Source organism: Trichomycterus rosablanca, chromosome 5 (assembly GCF_030014385.1).
Source record: "Trichomycterus rosablanca isolate fTriRos1 chromosome 5, fTriRos1.hap1, whole genome shotgun sequence".
NCBI lineage: Eukaryota > Metazoa > Chordata > Actinopteri > Siluriformes > Trichomycteridae > Trichomycterus > Trichomycterus rosablanca.
Genome location: NC_085992.1, coordinates 10,533,835 through 10,554,153, shown reverse-complemented (window position 1 = coordinate 10,554,153; position 20,319 = coordinate 10,533,835). Strand labels below are relative to the sequence as shown.

The following is a 20,319-nucleotide window of genomic DNA, read 5'->3' as shown; positions in this document are numbered from 1 at the left end:
AATCGAGTCAGTCGATTTGTGATAAGTAGCTGATTCTGACCGAACTCGTCTTCGAGATGAACGTGTTCTAACGCATTTGTAGTCAATGAAATGTTAACACAACTGTACATATTTGACCATTTAATTTTTGACATTTTAGGGGAAGCTGAGCTTCCCTTGCAGTCTTAGAGGAATCGCCACTGGTATATACTGTACATACAAATTACATAGGCTATGCAGCTAATGCTAGCTGCAGCTGCTAATGCTAGTGTTTAAAATTGGCTACATGGTGGTACAACACGAAACAATTTGAAATTTAAAAAAGAGGAACCAACTGGTACTTGGTGTAAATAGATTTAAAAACTAGTGTACTAAATGTTCACAGTAATTAAGTAAAATGTATACAACAGTTAGTTCCGACCTTACAATCTGATTGGTTGAGAAGCGTTCTAACTGTGCTGATATTCGTGATAACAGCACGGTCTTTTCACACCACAACTGTATTACTCCGCTGATGCGTTGCCAGTAACGACAAGCTTCATGCACACAAACGCGCACGCAGGCGACACAGACTTTATTCCCGATCGCGTTTTAAATCCGTGATCTGATACACAATCTAGTGCACTATGTAGGGAACATTAATGTGTTTGTAACGCGAACAGTTAGCTTAATGGCCCAGTTAGCAGCTCCTAGAAGTTCTGTTATCACCCATATCACCCATATTGGTGTGTTTTATTTCTTTTTTTCCCTTCGGAGGTTCTTGCCTTTTTCTTCTTGTTCTTCTTACCTCCCTGAAATGAGTTTTTGCAACTTGGGATGTCTGCTTTGTAGTGTTAAACTTTATATTCCTTGTGGAACTACTTTTTGGCGGAAGGTATTGTCAATATTAAAGCATATTTCTTATGAAATTCAGGGTTTCTTTATTTATTTTCTTTCTTTATTTTGTAAAAACTGTTGTATAAAAGCAATAGAACACTCGAGGTCGTGTGTTATCGCGAATAACATCATGGCTGTGATGATCTACGGCACTCACCTTCGGTGTTATTCGCGATAACACACGACCTCGAGTGTTCTATTGCTTAAAAACGACACAATTAACACATTTTAAACCTATTTTTTTTTTAAAGGATAACCCAAAAACCTTTTTAAAGTTTTTATGGATGTTAAAAAATAATTTAAATATTTTTCATCTAACATTTCAATTTTAAAGATTGATATAAACATATACATTATAATATATATTAAAAATGAACAAACACTCAATGGTTAAAGCAAATTCGTTTATTACCATTTTATAAAAAGGATTAAACAGAAAACAGTCCTTCAGCTCGGCTCTGTTTAAACCGATGGTCCTTTATACAATTTTTATATAACTTTGATTTTTGTACCATAAATGAAAAATATGTAACAAAATGTAAAGAAGCACAGTAATAAATATTCAGAGCAAATCCCTTTTATACATCCACATACAATAATAATCGCCATCATAATAATAAACTTTCATATACAACTATCTATATTCAGTAAAAACCATTCCTGCCTTCAGGTTTAAGAAAGAAATCCCTAAACACGATTGCATTTTTTCTCAAGGCATGATCATTAAAACTGCATTTAATAAATAAAAAAGTGATTTCATGTACAGATTGTAGTGCATTGCTGTAAATCAAAAATATTGTACAAAATAACAGTGCAACTAGCAATCAATCCTCTTCTAATCCTCTCTTTTAAACAGAATCATGAAATAATAACAAAAAAATTATAAAGCACTGCCAGTCAAGCAACTAAATAATTAATATTAATAAACTACTATTCAAATCTGTATATATTATATTATTTTATATGTAATGTAATAATTGGAATATAATCTGTATGAGGAAGCTTTGAGCATCCCAATGCTCCATTTGTTCGGGAAAATATCAAACCAATATTAAATCTTGCATTAAAGCATTGTTGTAAACCAATAAAATTCTGAACAAGTACATATTTGTTTATATGAAACTATAAATGTTTTTCCATTATGCATAAAAAACAAAAATAAAGCAAAATGTGGTGAAACAATATATGAAGCCTTTATTTAATATGATTCCTAATTACCATAACACTGATTTGTAAGCATTTTAAAGCAATATTATGAACTAAAATGAATTGATTTTCTGGATAGAAACTTTATACACTAAGCTGGATACTTTATATACTAATCTGTTAATTCACTGCCTGGAAGATCCTTATAGTGGGTTCTTCATCACTGGACTGGAAAGAGCGATTTACATGGCATTAGATTTAAGTGTGATTCAGTACCACCAAAAGCCTCATGGAGAATTCAGAGGCTGTGCCAGCAGCTTGGGCATTGCTAAATTTCTGAAAGCAAAGCAAAATTAATCCAAGATGCCAAACGTAGGTACATAGGTCCAAATCTAGTTCTTGATGAAACAGGAGTTTCATAACAATAGGAGTAACAATACCACACTTACCAAACCTTAATCCTATCAAAAGCATTTAGGAATATTTGGAACAAAAATTGGGCTGCACAAACTCTGCTGAGTTAGTGTCAGTGGAAAAGTGGCTAAAATGGAAAGGAAGTAAATGAGGAAACATAACCTAACAGTGTTAATGCTGTTATGAAGGTAACAAGGGGCATGACCTAATGTTACTACACTAGTCATACAAAATGTCTGGAGATAATTACCATATTAAATATCTGCTTATTACTGCACTTCTATATAAAATGATATGAACATTACAATTATGCTTATATAAACATTTATTAAACATACACTTTACTTGCTAGGGGATGAAAATTACCAACTTTGTAATAGAAAAACTACAAATAATTCCCCCCGACAGTCAGAATCTACAGCGTAAAAAGGAACTGATACCAAGTAAAATAACTGGTAAATCCTGCAGCTGCTTGGAAAAGGGGAAGAAGGTTATCAGATCAACAGAGTGATTAAATCTCATGTAGCTTGTGGGATTTTGATTAAAAAAAACTGTTAATGTTGCTGTGCTCGACTTTCCCCAGATGCTAAATGTTGAAGAGAACGGCTGCTGGCTTGTGGGAAAATTCTGCGCACTTTTGATCAGGCAAAGAATAAGTTATTATTGGAGTTTATAAAATGCTCATAAACCAATGCTAGTAAATAATAAATAATTATATTATATTAGGCTAAACTATAATTATTTATAACAAGCATACAGGTTTCATATAAAGTTTGATCCAAAAGCATAAACATTGGTCAGAAATAAAACAGAAATATCTGTATCAGGTCCGATTTCTCATGCAGCGGAACACAGCAAGGCAAGACTGTGTGTGTGTGTGTGTGTGTATGTGTATGTGTGTGTTTACACCTCCGCTCCCAGTTCCATTACTCCAGTTTCTATAATGGGAATCAGTTTATCGTCCACCTGAACCAGCAGGATGGATTTATCAATGTGAGAGCGAATGAGAGGATCCCGACTGCAAGGCACCCACCGGTGAATCACCTGAAGTAAGAAAAGTAATAACTTATTAACAGCACAAATAAAGGATGTACAAGAAATTTCAGCAGATCATGTGACTTTAGCATTTGGATCCACTAATGAATATGAGATCAGATTTACTAAAATACTTAATATAGATGAGCAGATCAGCCAGAAACTGGCAGTTTAATTAAATAAATCAAATCTGAATTTAGAATATTGCAGGTAAAATCACCTGAACATAATAATGATTATTAACATGTAGCATTAACGGCCCCTTTTTATTACACATTTTTATCTTTAATGACTCTGGAAAAAGCAATCGAACCCTAAACTTTAGTAGTTATCAAATTGTATTGTTTACATATTTACCTTCCTGCAGTACTAATAGAGCAGGAAGGTAAATAATGTAAACAATGCTATTGTGTGATGTATATTACTGATTGAAAACACACTACTGTTTGTCAATTAACCGTTGGACAAGGCTCGCGTCCAACCCCGCCCCCCCCCCCCCCCCGTTTTCACGGGTAAATTCAGATGCCTTGATATAGTGTGTGAGTGTACTCACATGTCCCTCCATGCCCTCTAGAGGGCTCCAGTCCCTCCAGCAGCTCCGCCCCGCCCTCAACCTCATCGACTCATCAGGCCATAACAGCTCCTTCCGCTTTGACAGATTAATCACATCCAACACCTGATTCACATCTACAATCTAACACACACACACACACAGTAATGAAAATCTGTATTTTTTAAACCATCATTGGAACGACATACAGAACAGGTGCCCAGTGCAGAAAGGGAGTGATGATAATCTAGATTGGGACACATCCCTCATTGTCTCACCTGTACTCTGTAGGAGATATCCTCTCTCCTGGGCTGCTGCTGATGCTCGAGCAGGCCGGCAAGTGTGTGTGTGTGCGTGAGAGAGTGTGTGTGCCGCTTGCATGATGTTGGCTCACTGTTACCGTTAAAGCGGAACGACGAAGACTGACTCGCCACAGACAAGCGAGTGGGAGAGTGTCGCACCAGAGAGGAACGTACTGACTGAGAACTCTGACTGGTTCCTACGGAGAGACAGAGAGGAATGTTTAATACCAGTTTTAAGACCATTCAGGAATTTGGCTTTTACAAGAATTGATGCAAACTGAACCGAGCAGAGCAAATTTGTCAAACCCTGCTGAAAATCCTGTTCCATTTCTTGTAAACATGAAGATTCAGAAATATCCAAATTGGTGCAGATAATCCTTAATGTAGGAACTAAAACTCTGCCTGTGTGTGTACGTGGTTACCCAATGAAAGAGGAGTGTGTGTGTGTTGAAGGCCAGTCAGTCTGATTTGGGTGTCGCTTGTGTTGCCTGAATTCCCGGGGTCACACTCCTCAATGTTGCCACCACTGTTGCACCCTGCGCCACAGCCCTTGCGCAACCTAAACACACACACACACACACACACACACACAAACACACATATAAATTACCTACAAAACCTACACACTTTAGCACCGGATCAACCACCAACCCCAAGAATATTCTAATGCCAGGAAGGTATAACCCTCCTCCCTCCCCAGACAAACATCCCACCTTAATAACAGGAGCAATAACAGGAGCTTTGGAAACTAGACATTAAACGCATACAGTAGAATCAGCACCATGTTGTTAGATACCCTAGTGTACTCTAGCAATGGGCAAGCTGTTATGGCCTTGTCTCTTTACTCATAAGCTGCCACCCCAACAATGGGACTCCTAGTGCATCCTGGACTAACCACCAACCCAAAGAAGAGTCAACTGAGGCACTACCTCCTTGCCTACTTCTCGTCTACTCACAAGCCTGAGATGAAAATGAAGATGTGTCCTACACTGTTCCTTCAACAGCTGCAGGAACAATAAACTCTTGTGTAGTTTCCATCCTGGAAGGTTCTAGATGTTCTACATGGAGCTGGTCTAACAACCAACCTGAATAACTGCCACCTGAGATGGGCAATACTTCTTCACTCCCAATCCTACCTCAACACACAAATCTACAACAAGATGATTGTACCTGTGCCAGGTGTTGATAATGAAGTGACGGATGCTGGCGATGCTGATGGCTCCGCCCATTGTGTGTTTGATCTGTGTGTGCGTGTTGCAGTAGGATGTGGTGAGCGGCGAGACATAGATGGGATATCCAATTGGTTGGTCACAAGACGAGTTGATCATGTTGCGCAGCGCCTGCTTGGCGTTCTGAATGCTACCACGCTCCGGGTTCCTGTTCCGCAAGAACACCAGCTCCTGCTGCTGCCCCGCCCACAAGCCGCGTACACACTCTTGGTTTACCTGCAAACAGAAGAACTCATTCATTTCTACAGTAAGCCATTTATCCTGATCATGGAGGTGGTGGGTCCTAACCTATCCTAGAAACATTAGGCCAGCCAACAGGTTGTTATTGGAGGCGGCTTGGACTGAACCTGTGTTGCTGCTGCTGGGCAACACTACCTGCTCAAAAGACAATGTATACATTATACCAGTCTAGGTGTCTCCACCATACCTTGATGACCCTGAAGCTGAGGTATCTGCGGTTAAGCGTGATGATCTTGTACTCATTAGTTCCCTCATTCAGTACGTGACGGAGTGACAAGAGTGAAGGAGCGTTGGAGAGCACGGCACTGCGCCATGCTGGGTCGCCCTCGTGAGAGATAACAAGCGTCTGCTCATGAGATGAGATCGCCTCGTACAGTACAGATGGGTCGTCATACTCATCCGGAGACGTGAAGTGATCCTGAGAAAGGGAGAGATTAAATATGCTCTTCAATCATTACTGTGACTGTTCATTTGATGTGACTGAATGATTGGAGCACATCAGAATCAGAATCAGAATCGGGCTTTATTGGCCAAGTATGCTCACACATACAAGGAATTTGTTTTTGGTTACACAGATGCTTGCAGTGCACGAAAAATACAATACAGACAATCTTATTCACACAGCTCACTCTCTCTCTAACACACACATTCATACCTGTAAACATAGAAAACATTGTAAACATTTAGCATGTGCAATTTACATTGTAATTTTAAAAAGGTGCAGTTTTGTGCAATATAAAAACTATAGAAAATATAAAAATATATAAATATGAAATGGAAGTAAAGGTGAAAATCCTGTGTATGCCATTACATAAATGAAATAGGTAGTTTTTGATGTGCAAGTGTCCCGAGTATTAACAGTACAGTAGTGTTCAATTGTTCATGAGCGTAATGGAGTTTGTTCATGCTTGTTTGTCATATAAATAAGGCTAGTTAAGAAATAGCACACACTCAGATCAGTGTATTATCTCACATGTAAGGTGTGTATGAGTTCTAAATCTATATAAACCTTTAAAGCAAACACACAGTTTACACACATACAAATAAACAAGTAAAGTTCAGACCTGGTGGAGTTTGAGGGACATGCGGATCCCAGGTACCACCACCCTCCTCAACAACTCCATATCAGCAAAGATCCACTCATCTCGAACCGAGGAGATCCGGAAATCTCCTTTAAACAGAGCATGCAGCCCATACAGGAAGGACTCCAAATTACTACACACACACACACACACACACACACACACACACACACACACACACACACACACACAGAGGAATATCAGCTTGTTATTTGTGTAGATTTTTACTTAATAATTCACAGGAAAATTATTTATTGACACAGCGCCCTTACCTGGACATGTGATGTGCTGCCGTGCCGAGCGCTCTTCTCCCCAAAACACACAATCCAAAACACAGCAGCACCAATGCAGAGTCCTTCTCACTGTCCAATGGCTACACACACACACACACACACATTAATGAATGATTATGTATTAAAACACCACAATAGAAGCAACAGACAATGTAAGTATAATTGTGTTTGTGTGCCTTGTGTCTGTGTGTATTACAGTACTGTGAGTAAGTTACAGCAGAGTCTTTTAAATCCTAAGGGTCACGGGGCAAAAAAAATGGGTCACAGAGAAAAATAATAATAATCAATCCAATTTTAACAGGCTAAGAAACACGAAATGAACTTGTACATGACCGCCTTCTTGTGGAGACTTTATATTTAGGGCTGTCGAAGTTAACGCGATAATAACGCATTAACGAGACCACAATTTAACGCGATTTTAAAAAATAGTGCCGTTAACGCAAATTCTATACAGGAAAAATTTACCTATACAGGCAGTGAGTGCCATGTAGAATTACATCACGAAGACCCGCATTGTTATGTTTTGTACTTAACCACGAAATACAAATGACACTAGTTATGTGGAGAACGTGTTGTCTTTATTGCTTAATCCACAACTTGGAGCATCACACTTAAACATAACACGCCGTTACCCACTGGTCACCCGATACACATATCAGCTCAGTGACGTACAGTGGTAACGTGAATCACGTAAATGATATACAGTATATCACACGCATGATAATAATAAGCTTTTTTCTCTCTTAATTTTCCCTGACAAGTGAAAAACCAAAATATAGCAACCTTAACATTATGAGGAAGAATTTCAAAGATATTCCTTTGCAATACTTTATCATTTCAAGAATATGATACAGACTGACCAACACCATTAAGCCAAATCAGCATTGAAAATTGACTTTACTTTTAATAGCCTTCTACAATGCTGGTGCTTCTTAAAACTGAATATTTTCTTTTAAACAGAAGTGTTATTTAAATGCTATTAAATTGTTTTCCAACAAAATCCGCCCAATTTGGCGGATAACCGCCCAATCTGGCAACACTGGAACGCGTTATTATTATCGCGTTAACTTCGACAGCCCTAATAAAAACGTATTCTGATATCCAGTTAGCAGCGTAGGGTTTATATAGCAGCAGGTAGAATAAGGTGCAAAAACAATGCAATATTGTGCAAAGATGCAAGTAATATAGTCACTAGTATGAGTTGTCAGAACCCAGGGAACAAGACTGTGTTGATTGTGAATGAGTTTTTGTGTATGTTGGTGTATGTACACCGATCAGCCATAACATTAAAACCAACTACTTTTTTTTTTTTTTTTTTTTTTTTTTTTTTTTTTTTAAATGATTAATCGCGATTAACTATATGAAATTCTGAGATTAATCGCGATTAAAAATTTTAATCGTTTGACAGCCCTATTTATATTACATCTTGTAAACCACAGCGTGACCAGATTATACAGAGCAAAACAGAGAGACATTCGGCAAACACGTTTGTGTTGTCTAGGTTGTGTAAAAAATAGTCAGCATAATGTGGGTAGCTTGAAAGAAAGTTTGAAAAACACTTTGTTACAGTATTTTGTGTGTCTGTATGTGCCTTCTATATACGTGTGTACTGTGTACAGTACTGTGTGTGTTTGTGTGTACCTTGTGTCTTTGTGTGTTACAGTATTGTGTTTGTGTGTTATTTCACTGTGTGTTTGTGTGTTACAGTACTGTGTGTGTGTGTACCTTGTATCTTTGTGTGTTACAGTACTGGATCCAGTTTAGGTAAACCGAGCAGAAACTCTCTCTGGAGATTCCAGCCAGTCTGTGATCATAATCCTCGTCGATGTTGGGGTTAAAGGTCGGGTCCAAGTCCACATAGTTCCTCTCACTGCAGTTCTTTAATCCCTCCATCATGGCTTCATTAGAGAGCCAATCTTCCAACTTTGGGGATGCGGCCACATAATAAATGATTCCCTACAGAAAGATCAATCCCAAAAATATTCATTATTTATTACCAAACAACAACATTAAATATCAAACCCTCACCATTCAGCCACATAATAAATAATCAACACAGATTTTTTTTAACTTGATTAAAATACGTATACATACAATATAGTAAAAAGTATGTGGATACTTGACCATGAACATGTTGAAAATTTTTTCCAAAACCATAGGCATTCATTTGAAGTTCATTTGATATGTATTGTTTGAAAGTTTGGTACCTTGACGTAGTAGGTGGTGAGGATCTGACGTAGTTCGTAGACCTGTAGCATGGCACCGGCGCTGTTTTCAGTGATGCTGTAGCTCTGCAGTGTGTATTTGGATAGCAGAACCTCCCAAGCAAGCCAGCGCTGAACAAACGCAGCATTAAATGAAAGCAGGTGAGGAAGATGACCAATATCACAGCAGCAGCAGCCCTCGTCCTCCTCCACCCCCTCTGTTATAGCCTCCACCTCCCTCTGCTGGCAGTAAGTTCCTGCACACAAGGTGTTTAGTTACATCAAAACATCATTAGTGGTAACATTTACCAAATCAACATTCAATTTATGTGTCTTTTGTAATCACTGTCTCCACTCCCATTTTCACTTCATCAATTGGCACTGAATGGTCTGCATTTGTATGTCGGAACATGATTGGCTCTTGTAGTTGATGATGCAATAACACTTTTGTGTTTAGTAGTAACCACTAGTAACCATCCCCCATTCAGCCTACAGCAGTTTATCCCCACATTCAGCCTACAGCAGTTTATTCCTGTCTATTTAGCCTTTAGCAGTTTATCCCTCCATTCAGCCTATAGTAGTTTAACCCTCTATTAAACCTACATCAGTTTATTCCTCCATTTGGCCTTAATCAGTTACCCTGTCCATTCAGCCTACAGTGGTTTTCCCCCATTTAGCCTACAGTGGTTTATCCCCCATTCAGCCTACAGCAGATTAGTCACCCATTTAGCCTACAGCGGTTTACTCACCCATTTAGCCTACAGCAGTTTATCCTCCAATTCAGACTACAGCAGTTTGTCCTCACCCATTTACACTACAGTAGTATGTCTTCACCCATCCCTCACATTTCCAAGCAATATTGTTAAAAATAACATATACACTTGACTGACCTCTGAACTCAAGGCCGCGGAGCTGAAAGGTAACGAGGCCATTTCCGATCTCAATAAGGTGGACAAGGGCATTGAGGTAATCGGATGCCATGATGAAACAGTCTCCAGTGGCGAAGGTTCCCCAACGCCCCAGTAACAGATCACCACATAAAGAGTGCTGTAGAGACCGGGTCAGGTGCTCGTAGAAGATCGAGTTCAGATTATTATCATCAGAACCGGGATTCCTGTCCAGCTGAGAGGCCAGTCTGGTGTTGGAGTGATCTACTCGCTTTGTACTGCGGGTACACACACACATACATACACTTAATACACGTTCAGTAACACATCATTACGTTTGTGGATGTAATTATGGGTGAGAGGGGCTTACTTATAGTCTTTCTCCCAGAATTTCACTGGTCGGATGTAGGATGTGATGAAGATGGCGCTGCCCAGAAACGGGTTGAGAGGTGTGGAGAACACAGCCGACACGATCGCCTGCACAAATAGCATGGCTGAATCTGGAAAAGGGTAAAAGTTAAGGACCAGAAGCTATGTAGTTTGAGGTGAGCATGTGAGCATGAAGTTCTAAAGTCATGACTCAGTAAAAAATCCCAGGGAGTCCCACAAAACCTTTAGTGGGATTATAATGACTGCGCCCGGGTGGTGCAGTGGTCTAACACCACAAGTGTTGGAGCTTGCTGAGTTTCAATCTTTACAGAGACACCAACCTGACTGTGTGTCCACACCAACACAACTGGCCATCTCTGAGCGAGGGAAGGTTGGACCGTATCTGTTCCTATGTACATAATCTATATGTAATCTGTAAACTGGTCTGGACAGCTGTGTGGAGGGTGGAGTAGTCACATGGACCATAGCAGTACCTGTGATTGAAATGACTAGATTGGGAGTTAAAGGGGAAAAAAAACTTAAAAATAAATAAATAAACATTTGACCCCTGCAGTAACACTTCAGGAGAGCGACCGCATTATCTATCTTTAATTAACAACCTAACGGTCTATTAAACTAGTATATTGTATCATTAGAACTGGTTCTACACTATTAAAAAACACAATGCAATAATGAAGCCAGTTTTATTCTCATTCCTCTGTTTGAACTTTTCATATTTATAAAAATACTGTTTCAACCACTTGTGGAAGGTACAGCCAATCCTAGTTAGGAAAAATGGCTTTAAAAGGAAACACCAACACACACACACACACACGTACTGTACAAGGATACGAGGAACAGCAAAGGGCTGAGCGAAGGCGTGGAAGGCTGAACCCCAGGTGATCTGCCACGGAGCGATGTAGGTGTAAACAAAGCGTAGCTTGTTCAGCAATTCCCACAGCTAAACACACACACACACAATAAAAACATCAGCTTGTACTCTGGCCCTGCTGGTTTATTTTTCCATAACATTACTCCGTAACCTCTGTTTGCTGACTACCATAAATCCACTAAGATGTATTTTATGATTATGCTATTACTAAGCTTCAGCCAAGTCTAATTCTTGAGTTCAGGAACAACTGAGATAAAAAGTTTACATACACTTCTAAGAGACATGTCTGGCATCTTCTTTAATGTCTTCTGAACCTGTGGCATGGCCTCCTAGTTCCTTACTGGTGATTAAAAACAACTGTCCAGAAGAACATGGAACAGTGGTCTATATGCAAGGGTTGGAAAAAATTCCAAATGAGAGGGATGGATCTGGATGCTCAGTTAAATCTTGAATATAAATGTTATGTTTACAGCCGACCGAGCTTCATTTCATCATGGGCTTAAAAGCTGCCATAAAAGAAAGAAGCTCCAGCAGAAAAAAATCAGCACCTTTAACCTCAACCAAAGTTTGTGAGTTTTAATCTGAACCAAGGCATGATGGGGGTTGTATTACACTCTGGGTCTGTTTTGTAGCTACTAGGTGTTCTGGTAGGATCCACAATACTTCAAAAATACCATCAAAATGTGGTTGAACTCAATCCTATCAGGTGAGGTGGTCAAGAATCCAACCAGAGCTGGAGCAGAAGCTTGGTGATAGATGGTGAGGTTTTTTTTTTTTATACATGTGGGTTCCAATCCTCCAGTCACAGAACAAGAACAGTTACAGAAATCACAGAAATCTGCATCGCAACTCTGCAATGACCAACCTGCCACTTACAAGTGTATGTACATTTTGACCTCAGCTGAACTTGTGGACAAAATGTCTGATGATGAGTGTATGTGACACCTTGCTGAAGATGATGGACATGATGAAGAGGTTGAGCAGTGGAGTCTCGGAGAGATACTTATAGTCGAAGGTGAAGAACAGAATGCTGAAGAGAACCGTGACAAACTGATATGCAGGATTGCTGAAGCATGAACGCAGCAACTTCAACCCCGCTACGGTCAAGATCAAAGCTCCTATCCTAATACACACAGATACATGGAGGGACTTTATTACAATACTGTCTAGCTGACCACAAAATAAGAATTTTCACCACTGAGTTCTGGGTTTGTAGTTTCTCTCTCTTAAAGTCTCTGTGCAAGAACTTAGAAATAAAAGATGTTTATAAATCTAAAAAGTCTAAAAAACTGGTTTGTACTACACCAACAAGCACTGCTGATTTCTTCTGATAATCAGTTACTTCTAGTGGTGGGAGTGTTTTATTACACCAATAAAACTACCTTCCAGTAACTATTTAAAGCACTGATAACTGAACTAAAACTTGACAGACTATGTATTTATTTAATAATAGTTATACAGTTCATATAGTTTGTTTAATACAGTTTAAATAAAGGATTGCTCATAATGACAGCTGATTATGTTGTGGTACTGAACTGGTTAGTCCAATTTTACTGGTATTGCTATTAATGATCTGAATTTTTGAATTTTTTGACACTGAATATTCAATGCATTAAATAGTGTTAATATATTATCTATTTATTCATAATATATTCTATACATTATACAATGTATTTTTCATATAACACACTTAAAGGCAGGATTTAAAAACAGGTATACAACATGTGTTCTTGGTGTAATCTGAAACACTATTCCCAAAGTGAGGGCAATATAAGAAAATAATCCTTCATCCTAGGTGTAGCAGTAGTTGCCTGGATAAACAAAGTGCTTAAGGTGGGAAATACTGTTTCTGTATATCAGTAAGATGTGATTTTAACCATTTACAGCTTTAAGGTCATTAGCACGTCTGTGACCAATCAGCTGGTAAGATAAACCAAAAGTCAGTAGAACAGTAGTGGTATGGTTTATCTAGTCTTCAGCCTGAGGGTCACTTAAAGACCAGCACTTTTGTATTCAAGGTCTGTCATTATACACAGTATAATAATGCATGCATGTAGCCTGCAGAACTTGGTCCACTTAGTGAAATAGTTGAGGACCGCCGGTCCATTGGGTCATGCTATTACCCTACAATAGAAGTGAACTGTAATACAGATATCTCACAGCCAGATCCTCAGCCCTGATCACAGTAACATGGTTTTCTGTCATGCACACAATGTTACTTACTCAGTGTTGAGTTTTTTTGGGCCGGCGATCTCCTGGGCACTTCTGCTGAGTTCATTTAAAATGACGAGGGGATAAAGAACGTTCTTCTCCACAAAGAGCAGCCACAAATGCAGCCACTCGAACCACATCACATGAGCCGCACCTACACACACACGTGTGTAATGTAAAAAGAAGCTTAGTTCACAGCTTCCATCTTAGCCTTTGTTTTCAAACTGTTGCTACAAAGATGGAAGCATCTCATTTAAGCATCTCATCAATTAGAGATGGGTGTGGCTGAAAACGCAAAATCAAGAGAGGTGTAAATAATTAGGAGGGGTTTCTTCTTACCGTGCACCTCAAACTGGTAATACTCCTTTGTTTTGAGCAGTGGATGAGAGAAACAGTACCAGGGCAGCTGTTTCCTCATCTGGGGTAAAAGATAATGAGTGAAGAGCCCAACTGCCCCCACCAGCCCATACAACACAAAACTTAAATACGGCTGAAACACAAACACACACAGAAGAGAAGATTAACATCTAACATTAAAATATTTTAATTATAGTGAAGGTAAAGGAGCTTTTCTTAAGTGTGTGTGTGAGTGAGTACCTGTAGGGCGAGGAAGACGGTACTGACGTGAATAGCGAAGTAGAGAACAGCGATCAACACACACATGATCAGATCTGACTGCAACCTTTCATTCTGAAACAAACACAGTAACAATATTATCACACCAGCTAAAATTTTCTATAGCAGTGTATGTAGTGTTTGTGTGAAGCAGTTTGTGTGTGTGTGTGTGTTGTAGTGCATGTGTGTGTAAACTGTGCTGTGGTGTGTGTGTGTGTGTGTGTAAATGGTGCTGTTTCAGAAGTGTGTGTGTGTGTGTGTGTGTGTGTGTGTGTGTGTGTGTGTGTGTGTGTGTGTGTGTGTGTGTGTGTTCCTACCACAGAGTTCCTGAGTTTCTCTGGTAGAGGGTCCTGTATCTCGGCCAGTGGATCTTCTGGATTTTGTTCCTTCACCACAGTGGGAAAAACCTTTGCCTGAACCAAAGATCTGAAGCAGCAACCACACACACACACACATACATACACACACACACACACAAACACACATAAATATCAGTTTAGAAGTGCATAAGGTAGACTTTCATGTGCAACATCACTAGACTAGCATCAGATCTCCTCAGACACGTGCAAAGAACACATACAGAGGAACACGCTCTACTTAAGCATTCCTCTAACACCCATGCTGGAGGCTCATCTAGACAAACTGAGTTGCTGCCCTCCTGCCTGCCCTTAGTGTAAGTTGACAGCCCAAGCAGGCTGGTACCTTTGCTGAGACCCAAATTCAGCTTGAAATAACATTTATTATTTCTGCATTTTTATTAAACCGACATTAGAACTGTTTATTATAAAGTACATAAACATTATCATGAGTGTGTGAGTGAGTTTTAAGTCTGGACTTTTTGCTCTGATCTCATTATGGCTGAATTGTTATTTCTGTGTTTGTACAAATCTGCTCTTCCATCTCATTGATCTTACATGAGGACGGTGGGGTCGCTGCTCTGGCGGCTCAGATGGTAGGAAACAGCAACCAGCAAACCACAGAACACTGAGAACAACACAGGGATGTGCTGAGGATCCCACTGCTCCTGCAACACCCACACATTCAGCAGCATCAGCATACACACACAGCATGAACAATGAAATCAACCTTCAGAGAGATTTTGAAGATATACCTGCAATGCTCCGTAGCAAAGTCCAAACAGCAATGTTACCGTCACAACACTGCGGAGAATGCTGTATAAAGCCGAGGGAAGACTGGTACATGCTAAGAAAAAAGAAAAAAAATGTTTATACAAAGGGTTACAGAAACTGCAAAGTATTTAGGAATTTATAAGATATAATCAAATATAAAATTGGAAGTGTGTGTGTTACCATTTCCTCCAAACATGTGGATGTCTATTTGCTCAGATAGGTACATGAGGAAGGTGTTGACCTGAGGCAGCAATCCGACAAAAAATATCACCGGGAAGCAGAGGGTGAAGACTAGAAAGAGAGAGTGAGGGAGAGAGAGAGATAAATGATTTAAAAAGTTTTATATAGATTCATGTGTGTAATGTTCTCCTTTTGTACAATTCAGCCTCAAAATTCGAATTCATTTCAAAATTAAGTGCATGTTACACTTTTATATTACATTTAACTTTGACCCATTAAGACATCTGATGGGTTCCTGTGGTACCAGGACGTTATCAGCAGGTGGATCGTCCAAGAGTGCCTTCTGGTTCCATCACGTCCACGGTAAATAATGCACACGTCTTTGCCAGCCTTCTCTTTTTGCTCCAATGTCCTCATTGTAGGTGACTAGGCAGCCCCATACACAAAAGGGTTGGATGTGCTGTGTGTTGTGACACATTCACCTCATCACCAGGATTAAATTCATTTATTTGCAATTTTGTTGGTCCGTACCAGACCCCACAGCCGGTGGGTACTCTTTTTTCACCAGCAAGTGTCGGATTCCCACACATAGCTGTAACATGTATGGAGGAACACGCTAGACTAAAGTATTTTTCCACCACTCATGTAGGTACATCAAGCAGACAGCTCACCTGCTGTCTGCAAGACGCTATAACTCATCCAGCCTCCCTTCCCTCAGACAGGTGAACTACTGAAATAGACTGCTGCACCAATCAAGCCCCACCCATCTAAGATCAGCATGACTTTGTACAGTGTGTGTGTACCAATGACGAGGTCTCGAATGGAGCTGAGCAGCCGTGATGATGTCAGTCTGTCACCGTACAGTGTGTGTGTGTGTGTACCAATGACGAGGTCTCGAGTGGAGCTGAGCAGCCGTGATGATGTCAGTCTGACTCCATACAGTGTGGTTTGTGATGTTGATCTGATGCTGCTGTAGTGAAACGCACAGATCAACACACAGCACAGACAGAAATACACCGGCCTGCTGTATGCTATGATCCGATTATGACCCTGAAACATGGAAATACAGAGAGAAACAGCCTTACCACCCTGTATATAAATCATCAGACAAACAGATTTGGTGCTCTCCAGATGTGCATTCTTGTTTATGTCTGGCATTGCAAAACCATTTTGGAAAAGCGTGTGTGATGGAGATACGTACATGTCGAGGTGAGGATGAGTCGGGCTGAACGCTCTGTAAAAAAGCAAAACAAAAGAGTTTTTGAGAGAGACTGAGGAAGAATTTTACCTTCTACCGTACTAATAGATGAAGATGACGACGATGTAAGAAGAACTAGAGGAAGGATGTGCTAGTGATGCAGCTGAAGCGATTCATTATTTTAATACTCAAATAATGTGTGTATGTACCTTTAAAAGTGAGTACTGGCAGCTAGCAATGACGAGGCAGAACTGAAAGACCCAGATGTCTGTGAAGAAGCCGTGGATGAGCAGAACCGAACCCAGAAACGCCACCAACACTGCCAGCACCACAGCCAGGACATTTTCTAGGACCTCCCGATTCCTCAAAAACAAACAGCAGAACCTTACAAGTCACAAAGTCTGACAGTGAGTTTGATGATATCAGATTTATCATTAAAAACGAAGTGGGTAGAGCGGTGGACTATCAACTGAAAGGTTGAGAGTTCAAATCCCAGCTCTGCCATGCAGCCACTGTTGGGCCCTTGGGCAAGGCCCTTAACCCTCTCTGCTCTAGGGGCGCCGTACGATGGCTGACCCTGTGCTCTGACCCCAGCTTCCAAAAAAACAAGCTGGGATACGCTAAGAAAGGATTTTATTTTACTGGACGTCTGTATATGTTTATATAACAAATAAAGACATTCTTCTAAATAAATGAAAATCAGACTGTGGAGTTTCTATGTGCTCTCTGAATTATTCTAGTTTTTAAAATATTATGCACTTTAATTTCATCTAACAGCAGAACGTTGTGGATTGAAAACATTCTTTGGATTCCTTGAACTAACTCATCCGGCTGTAGAAGATGAGCATTTCACCCTTTTTCTCCCAGTTCAGTTACAGGATGGAAAGTTTTAAAACTTCAAACATAAAAGACTTTATTATTTTCATGACTGATGGTTCTGTAATTTCAGGGCTATTACTCACGATCTGGCCTCATTTGCAAGTTGTATTTGGTAAGCTGATTGATATTTCACATTTAAAAAATTACTGATATTTTAGATCTGATAAATGCAGTTAATTATAATGATTCTATAAGAACTGCTGGGATTCGTTTTTACTTGCAACAAGGTCAAGATAATCAGGTCCAGATTAAAAACTGTGATTTCTGTTATTTTGTCCAACACCTGTCTGTCCTATGTTTAAAGACCTGTGTGTGTATATATTAGAGTGTGTTAGATGTGTGTTTGTGTGTGCATTAGAGCGTCTTAAATGTGTGTGTGTGTGTGTGTTACCTGTCAAACAGTGCCAGCAGGGTGAGTCTGTCGAAACGCAGACCGACCCACAGGTATGGCAGCAGAGAGAAGCGGTAGTACTGTTTGGGTTTGTGTGGGTTAGCGTGTGTGTTTGAGTTTGTCGAGTCGTGCGAGCTGTGCGGTGCCTCCTGCAGGTCGGGACTCACATCAGCGTCCTGCTCCAGCAGCTCCGTGTCCATTGATAACAAACGATTCAGACGGATCTACCCAACAAAGAAAAACTAAATCAGCAAGTTCTGTCAGCAGCAACGTTTTCTGAAGCTGCTGATCAGACTGAGAGTTACACCTGCAAACACCCTTTAGTTCACCCCAATATGTACTGCTCACAAATAAAGATATGACAATATATAATACAGTTCTGTAGTTGTGGTGAACACACGACCTGCTGCTGTAGAGTCAAAATTCTACCATGTGCACCTTTAACACAAATCGTTTTAGGGGGTTCACAAACTTTTTCCTAAGAATGCAGACACATAGATACACTCCATCTTTTGTTTTAGATGCGGCTTATCATCTGCAACACTGACACCATTATGAGTAACACATGATCTCACTCACTCACACACACACACTGCTGACTAAGCTGTTTCAGTAGGTACAGTTAGAACTGCCGTGAGTGTGTGTGTGTGTGTAGGAAAGAGAGAGAAAGACTCACCAGGTCATGAGGGTAGAAGCGAACTGAGGTAGAGCTGGAGAGGTGAGAATCTGTATCCCTACAGACATCAGATATAAATACTTCGATCAGATCAAATCTTTTTTTTGTCTTGTGAGTTTATTATAGGTTGAAACTCACCACAGATTGTTTGATGCTCGTCTGGTTGCTGGTTCAAAGTTAACGAAGGACACGTCACATCCTCCAACCTCGTACAGAGACGGAGTGATTTTACCTAAAAATACCCCAAAATACAATGAATTATTAAGAATCATGGATTGCGTCTCATGCACGGCCACTAACTAATGGTCAACACTAGCTGGAATCTAATGTTCTGTACGAGACCGTCCTGGTCCAGTATAACCCAATGCCAGCCATTAAAACCAGTAGAGGCTGCCAAAGCGTAACATCTTTTTGAGAAATTAGTGAGACAACTGGAGTAATCAAAGTCCTCGGCTGTAATGTTTATGCTAAACTGACAGACAGTTGAAAATGAGAATGTATCAGTAGTGCAGGACAGATTTCTGGATAGAAAATTAGGCAGCTCAGGGACAAACTGCTACCAGCACACACACATTCTTTAAGTAACAGCTACTTGTTATTATCTGCCAGTGTTGGGTTCTCACACAGAAACGTATCGATTACGGAGAGCAGTGGCGGCTGTAAATTTGTCAATTAATCTATACATAAATTCTGCCCTCCGTTCCTTTTCAAGAAAATCGTACCAAGTAGGCGTCTTTTCCAGGGACTTGACCAGTGTCCTGAAACAAATACTATGAGTGTGTTTTATTTACACAATGGAAATGGTCAAGTAATTTCACCAAGCAAATACCAAGAAATGGGTTGCAGTTTGTCTTTCGACTTCACTCGCAAAATCCGCAATGGGACTGAAGCTCCCAGTGATTAAGTGACGGTGTAGATCTCAAAATAGCTGTCAATCAAAACGTGATTCAGCCTTTCGACTGATCCTCCAATCATCTTGCAGAAGCTCAGCGTCCAGACCCGCCCACAGCTCCATTCACCCCCAGAGACGTTCAGCTTCCGGGGGCGGGACAAAATCGTGGCATTTATCCAATGACCGGCGAGTTTCGAAGCAATGAAAAAAACTTTTCCATGCAGTCCCATTGAAGTGAATAGACGCTCAGCTTCTGCGGGCAAATGCATTGACGCTACGGGAGTTAACAAAATCGAGTCAGTCAATTTGTGATAAGTAGCTGATTCTGAACAAACTCGTCTTCGAGATGAACGTGTTCTAACGCATTTGTAGTCAATGAAATGTTAACACAACTGTACATATTTGACCATTTAATTTTTGACATTTTAGGGGAAGCTGAGCTTCCCTTGCAGTCTTAGAGAATTCGCCACTGACGGAGAGCCACACTAAGCTTCGTGTGATAACCACCCCCCAACCCCTTGTGCAGATGCCAGTCCAGAAGATTGCATATCACAACAGCAGCCAGAAATGAGCCATCCAACCTTCCGTCTCTTAAACATGGCTTATTGCGCTTGTGTTGATGCACAGTTAGCTTGGTGGCTCTGCTGAG

At 40.2% G+C, this 20,319-nt stretch overlaps 1 protein-coding gene across 1 annotated transcript in view; it reads right to left on the bottom strand.

The window, feature by feature from the left end:
* Positions 1 to 1,245: 1,245 nt before the first annotated feature.
* The window catches only part of pcnx1 (pecanex 1), a 30,812-nt gene continuing 11,738 nt past the window's right edge, over positions 1,246 to 20,319 (bottom strand). The window contains exons 9-35 of the mRNA XM_062995674.1: positions 18,917 to 19,010; positions 18,779 to 18,836; positions 18,103 to 18,326; positions 17,042 to 17,195; positions 16,836 to 16,868; positions 16,516 to 16,684; positions 15,635 to 15,745; positions 15,436 to 15,527; positions 15,239 to 15,348; positions 14,642 to 14,750; positions 14,307 to 14,399; positions 14,049 to 14,199; positions 13,722 to 13,863; positions 12,444 to 12,621; positions 11,459 to 11,567; positions 10,608 to 10,737; positions 10,241 to 10,515; positions 9,354 to 9,607; positions 8,872 to 9,102; positions 7,126 to 7,226; positions 6,836 to 6,986; positions 5,959 to 6,189; positions 5,473 to 5,747; positions 4,725 to 4,861; positions 4,279 to 4,499; positions 4,004 to 4,144; positions 1,246 to 3,459 (exon numbers count right to left, since the gene is read on the bottom strand). Of these exons, the coding sequence (XP_062851744.1) occupies positions 3,319 to 3,459; positions 4,004 to 4,144; positions 4,279 to 4,499; positions 4,725 to 4,861; positions 5,473 to 5,747; positions 5,959 to 6,189; positions 6,836 to 6,986; positions 7,126 to 7,226; positions 8,872 to 9,102; positions 9,354 to 9,607; positions 10,241 to 10,515; positions 10,608 to 10,737; positions 11,459 to 11,567; positions 12,444 to 12,621; positions 13,722 to 13,863; positions 14,049 to 14,199; positions 14,307 to 14,399; positions 14,642 to 14,750; positions 15,239 to 15,348; positions 15,436 to 15,527; positions 15,635 to 15,745; positions 16,516 to 16,684; positions 16,836 to 16,868; positions 17,042 to 17,195; positions 18,103 to 18,326; positions 18,779 to 18,836; positions 18,917 to 19,010 (4,115 nt within the window). The 3' untranslated portion in view covers positions 1,246 to 3,318. The remainder of the gene's footprint in view (positions 3,460 to 4,003; positions 4,145 to 4,278; positions 4,500 to 4,724; positions 4,862 to 5,472; positions 5,748 to 5,958; positions 6,190 to 6,835; positions 6,987 to 7,125; positions 7,227 to 8,871; positions 9,103 to 9,353; positions 9,608 to 10,240; positions 10,516 to 10,607; positions 10,738 to 11,458; positions 11,568 to 12,443; positions 12,622 to 13,721; positions 13,864 to 14,048; positions 14,200 to 14,306; positions 14,400 to 14,641; positions 14,751 to 15,238; positions 15,349 to 15,435; positions 15,528 to 15,634; positions 15,746 to 16,515; positions 16,685 to 16,835; positions 16,869 to 17,041; positions 17,196 to 18,102; positions 18,327 to 18,778; positions 18,837 to 18,916; positions 19,011 to 20,319) is intronic.